This window comes from Oncorhynchus gorbuscha, unplaced genomic scaffold, assembly GCF_021184085.1.
Source record: "Oncorhynchus gorbuscha isolate QuinsamMale2020 ecotype Even-year unplaced genomic scaffold, OgorEven_v1.0 Un_scaffold_12508, whole genome shotgun sequence".
Lineage (NCBI taxonomy): Eukaryota > Metazoa > Chordata > Actinopteri > Salmoniformes > Salmonidae > Oncorhynchus > Oncorhynchus gorbuscha.
The window spans coordinates 2,357-8,522 of record NW_025754852.1 but is presented as its reverse complement, the minus strand read 5'-3'; the positions used below and the strand labels follow the sequence as shown (position 1 = coordinate 8,522).

Here is a 6,166-nt window from a genome sequence, read left to right as displayed (position 1 = left end):
TACTACCGCAGGTGAGACACGGACGGACGGATGACTACCGCAGGTGAGACACACACGGACTACTACCGCAGGTGAGACACGGATTGACGGACGATTACCGCAGGTGAGACACGGATGGACGGACGACTACCGCAGGTGAGACACGGACGGACGGACGACTACCGCAGGTGAGACACGGACGGACGGACGACTACCCCAGGTGAGACACGGACGGACGGACGGACGACTACCGCAGGTGAGACACGGATGGAAGGACGGACGGACGACTACCGCAGGTGAGACACGGATGGAAGGACGGACGGACGACTACCACAGGTGAGACACAGACGGACGGACGACTACCGCAGGTGAGACACAGACGGACGGACGACTACCGCAGGTGAGACACAGACGGACGGACGACTACCGCAGGTGAGACACGGACGGACGACTACCGCAGGTGAGACACAGACGGACGGACGACTACTACCGCAGGTGAGACACACGGACTACTACCGCAGGTGAGACACGGACGGACGGATGACTACCGCAGGTGAGACACACACGGACTACTACCGCAGGTGAGACACGGATTGACGGACGATTACCGCAGGTGAGACACGGATGGACGGACGACTACCACAGGTGAGACACAGACGGACGGACGACTACCGCAGGTGAGACACAGACTGACGGACGACTACCGCAGGTGAGACACAGACGGACGGACGACTACCGCAGGTGAGACACAGACGGACGGACGACTACCGCGGGTGAGACACAGACGGACGGACGACTACCGCGGGTGAGACACAGACGGACGAACGACTACCACAGGTGAGACACAGACGGACGAACGACTACCACAGGTGAGACACAGACGGACGGACGACTACCACAGGTGAGACACACACAGACAGACGACTACCACAGGTGAGACACACACAGACAGACGACTACCACAGGTGTGACACAGACGGACGGACGACTACCACAGGTGAGACACAGACGGACGGACGACTACCACAGGTGAGACACAGACGGACGGACGACTACCACAGGTGAGACACAGACGGACGGACGACTACCACAGGTGAGTCAGACAGACAGACTCCTGTATACTGGTAGAACATCATAGTGTGGTCTTCTGTAGCTCATCAGAGCATAGCACCTTGACAGTTATCTGTCTATGCTGTCCCTTCCTCTACCAACATATTAAACCACTGGCAGGCATGTGGAGCTTCATCAACTTACTGCCTTCCTCTCTCTCTCCTGTAGCATCCGTTCATCACGGCCGCCAAGCCAGTCACCATCCTGAGAGACCTGATCACTGAGTCCATGGAGATGAAGGCTAAGAGACAACAGGAGCAGCAGAGAGAGCTGGAGGAGGAGGACGACTCTGTACGTATAGTTTAGTCTAGGATCTATGTACACAGTACACAGCCATTAAAGCAGCTGGGTTCAGACATGTTCACCAAGCTGCCTCAATGGCTGGGCTTCTAGGGGCGTTATAGATGATCGTCAACTACAAGTAGGGGATTGGTTGATGCTGAATGTTATATTAAAATATTCCCCCCATTTCATCTAAGTCAATATGACACCAATAAAACGTATCTTAATAGTTAGCTAACACCAGTCTGCTGAACAGGCAAAGAAAACGTCATGGAACCTTGACACAAATTACTTTTGCCATTAGCTAGCTAGCTAGAGCTAGACAACAACAGCTGACCTCAACAATTCATAAAAGAGCTATATATAATTTAATATAATTTGTCTACCCTATGCTCCAAAAGCTCCAAAAGTAAGTCAATAGCCATGTTAGACTGAAATATATAACGGTCATTATGTAAAGGTCATTATGTAAAGGTCATTATGTAAAGGTCATTATGTAAAGGTCATTGTGTAAAGGTCATTGTGTAAAGGTCAATGTGTAAAGGTAATTTCGTCAAACTTGTGAGGCTCTCGTCTCCATGCTCATTCAACATACAGTGCATTCCGAAAGTATTCAGACCCCCCAGAAATACCTTTATGTAAATAAGGTAGTTTCAAAGTTACAAAAATGTCAACCTGTTTTTGCTTTGTCCTCATTGGGTATTGTGTGTAGATTGATTTGAAATAATTTCATCCATTTTAGAATAACGTCAGCTAGCTCATGTCCAAATGCCAGTCCTACATTCTTCCACAAAGAAGGTTTGAATCCTAAGCAACCTGTGTTGAAGTACAATATACTAACATAACTACTGTAGTAGGTTAAAGCTGTGTGTTGGAAAACCTTGGTAGAGCATGGGTGGATTACACATTAGTGCTTTTGTTGCTTAAGACCAATGCTTATTTTATACTTAAAAGGTTGTTTTTGTGTTAATAGATACCTAGTATGAAAGCAGAATAATGGGCCAGCACACATTTGATATATTTGCAGTTGATACTTTGAATGTAATTTTTTATTTCCTGGGTAACATGTCCTTCTACACAGCTCAGGTTTGGGCCTGCACATTCTGCAGTTAGTGGGTATTTGTATGAATGAATCCCAGCACCTCACTGTCCACCTGCTGATGTAAAAAGGACTTTACAAGTTAGTTTGATTGACCTGACTGTCCTCTCTCTCTGTGTCCAGGAAGAGGAGGTGGAAGTGGACTCCCACACCATGGTGAAGTCTGGGTCAGAGGGGGCTGGCACCATGAGAGCTACCAGCACCATGAGTGACGGAGCTCAGACCATGATCGAGCACGGCAGTACCATGTTAGAGGCAGACCTGGGAACCATGGTCATCAACAGTGATGAGGAGGACAACGATGAAGGCTCAATGAGGAGTGAGTAGAGCTTGTCAGGATAGTACCGTAGGCTGTAACATAGTATATTTTGTGATCATTTTGTTATATTTATTATAGTGAGCTGTCAGCGTAGTACCCATTAGGATGTAGCTGACATTATCTAGTTTTTGTGATACATTTTTATTTGATTTGAGACTAGATGCACATGGAGAAAGACTTAAACCCCAACCTCAGGACCTCTGTCCTGTAACTGTCTCTGTCTTTAGTATAGTAGTGTTGCTACTGGAAACAAATATATCAATGCAAAATACAACAATTCCTGAGTTACAGCTCATGTAAGGAAGTCAGTCAATTCAAATAACTTCATAGACCATAATCTATGGATTTCACAAGACTGGGCGCAGCCATAGGCCTTCCCACTGGAGAGCCAGGTCCAGCCATAGGCCTACCCACTGGGGAGCCAGGTCCAGCCATAGGCCTACCCACTGGGGAGCCAGGTCCAGCCATAGGCCTACCCACTAGGGAGCCAGGTCCAGCCATAGGCCCACCCACTGGGGAACCAGGTCCAGCCATAGGCCTACCCACTGGGGAGCCAGGTCCAGCCATAGGCATTCCCACTGGGGAGCCAGGTCCAGCCATAGGCCTACCCACTGGGGAGCCAGGTCCAGCCATAGGCATTCCCACTGGAGAGCCAGGTCCAGCCATAGGCCCACCCACTGGGGAGCCAGGTCCAGCCATAGGCCTTCCCACTGGGGAGCCAGGTCCAGCCATAGGCCTACCCACTGGGGAGCCAGGTCCAGCCATAGGCCTTCCCACTGGGGAGCCAGGTCCAGCCATAGGCCCACCCACTGGGGAGCCAGGTCCAGCCATAGGCCTACCCACTGGGGAGCCAGGTCCAGCCATAGGTCTACCCACTGGGGAACCAGGTCCAGCCATAGGCCTACCCACTGGGGTACCAGGTCCAGACATAGGCCTACCCACTGGGGAGCCAGGTCCAGCCATAGGCCTTCCCACTGGGGAGCCAAGTCCAGCCATAGGCCTTCCCACTGGGGAGCCAGGTCCAGCCATAGGCCCACCCACTGGGGAGCCAGGTCCAGCCATAGGCCTACCCACTGGGAGCCAGGTCCAGCCATAGGCCTACCCACTGGGGAGCCAGGTCCAGCCATAGGCCCACCCACTGGGGAGCCAGGTCCAGCCATAGGCCTACCCACTGGGAGCCAGGTCCAGTCAATCGGAATGAGTTTTCCCCCACAAAAGGGCTTTATTACAGACAGTAATATTCAGTTTCATCAGCTATCCGGGATTTTATTTATTTTATTTTACCAGGCAAATTCTTAAGAACAAATTCTTATTTTCAATAACGGCTTAGGAACAGTGGGTTAACTGCCTGTTCAAGGGCAGAACGACAGATTTGTACCTTGTCAGCTCGGGATTTGAACTTGCAACAGTCCGGTTACTAGTCCAACGCTCTAACCACTAGGCTACCCTGCCGCCCCGGTGGCTGATCTCAGATTATTCAGCAGGTGAAGAAGTCGGATGTAGAGGTCCTGGGCTGGCGTGGTTACATGTGGTCTGCGGTTGAGGAGGTCCTGGGCTGGCGTGGTTACATGTAGTCTGCGGTTGAGGAGGTCCTGGGCTGGCGTGGTTACATGTGGTCTGCGGTTGAGGAGGTCCTGGGCTGGCGTGGTTACATGTGGTCTGTGGTTGTGATGCCGGTTGGACGTACTGCCAAATTCTCTATCACGATGTTGTGGTAGAGAAATGAACATTCAATTATCTGGCAACAGCTCTGGTGGACATTCTTGTAGGCAGCATGCCAATTGCACATTCCCTCAAAAATATAGATATCTTTGGCATTGTGTTGTGACAAAACTGCACCTTTTTAGTGGCCTTTTATTGTCCCCAGCGCAAGGTGCACCTGTGTAATAATCATGCTATTTAATCATCTTCTTGATATGCCACACCTGTCAGGTGGATTGATTATCTTGGGGGGGAAAGGCTCACTAACAGGGATATACAGTGCCTTGCGAAAGTATTCGGCCCCCTTGAACTTTGCGACCTTTTGCCACATTTCAGGCTTCAAACATAAAGATATAAAACTGTATTTTTTGTGAAGAATCAACAACAAGTGGGACACAATCATGAAGTGGAACGACATTTATTGGATATTTCAAACTTTTTTAACAAATCAAAAACTGAAAAATTGGGCGTGCAAAATTATTCAGCCCCCTTAAGTTAATACTTTGTAGCGCCACCTTTTGCTGCGATTACAGCTGTAAGTCGCTTGGGAAATGAGCTTTTTGTGCATGTGGAACATTTCTGGGCTCTTTTATTTCAGTTCTTGAAACACTTTACAGGCGTTTTTATATTTTTGGTCAGTATATTTTAAAACTTTGTCTATTCCTCCTAGATATAAATCTTCACAGTTAGAAAATTATTATATTCAAGGGATACATCAGGATTTTGGCAATGAGGCTCTTAATCTACTTCCCAGAGTCAATGACCTCGTGGAAACCATTTTTATGTTTCTGCGTACAGTTTGAAGGAAGTTGCTAACTAGCGTTAGCGCAATCACTTAGAAGTCTCTATGGGAACAGCTAGCATGCTCGCAGATACCCATAATGCTAGCTGATACCCATAGTCATAGCGGCTCACGAAACTACCTCCAACTTCCTTCATACTGGAAACGGAGACAAAATGATCCGGAAGTATCCCTTTAACATGTGTTCATTACTCCAACATGCCTAGCTCTACCTCCCTCCACACCGTGTGGTTTTGTTATTCATTGGGGAGAGTAGAGTAAATGTTTCCTTCTCTCTGCACAGGACACCCCACCTCCCAGCAGGCCCTGAGACCCTCCTTCATGGACTACTTTGACAAGCAGGACTCTAAGGTCCAACAGGAGAGCTATAACCATAACCGGCAGCAGGAACCAGGCTATCACATCAGCCAGGCTAAGAACGTCTTCCCTGACAACTGGAAAGTTCCGCAGGACGGAGACTTTGACTTTGTGAGTTACACCTAATCACCTAGAACAATCACATAGAACAACATATAGAACCATCCATAGAACAACATATAGAACCATCCATGGAACAACATATAGAACCATCCATGGAACAACATTTAGAACCATCCATAGAACTACATATAGAACAACATATAGAACCATCCATAGAACAACAAAAAATAACCATCCATGGAACTACATATAGAACCATCCATAGAACAACATATAGAACCATCCATAGAACTACATATAGAACCATCCATAGAACAACATATAGAACCATCCATAGAACAACATTTAGAACCATCCATAGAACTACATATAGAACCATCCATAGAACTACATATAGAACAACATATAGAACCATCCATGGAACTACATATAGAACCATCCATGGAACTACATA

General features: G+C 48.1%; 1 protein-coding gene across 1 annotated transcript; it reads left to right on the top strand.

The window, feature by feature from the left end:
• Window positions 1-688: 688 nt before the first annotated feature.
• LOC124030537 (serine/threonine-protein kinase 3-like) lies at window positions 689-5,760 on the top strand (the record flags this gene model as incomplete). Its single annotated transcript, XM_046341837.1, has 3 exons — window positions 689-1,380; window positions 2,594-2,789; window positions 5,576-5,760. Coding segments are annotated over exons 1-3 (444 nt in total), but the record flags the coding sequence as incomplete, so codon positions are not given.
• Between the last annotated feature and the right edge of the window lie 406 nt (window positions 5,761-6,166).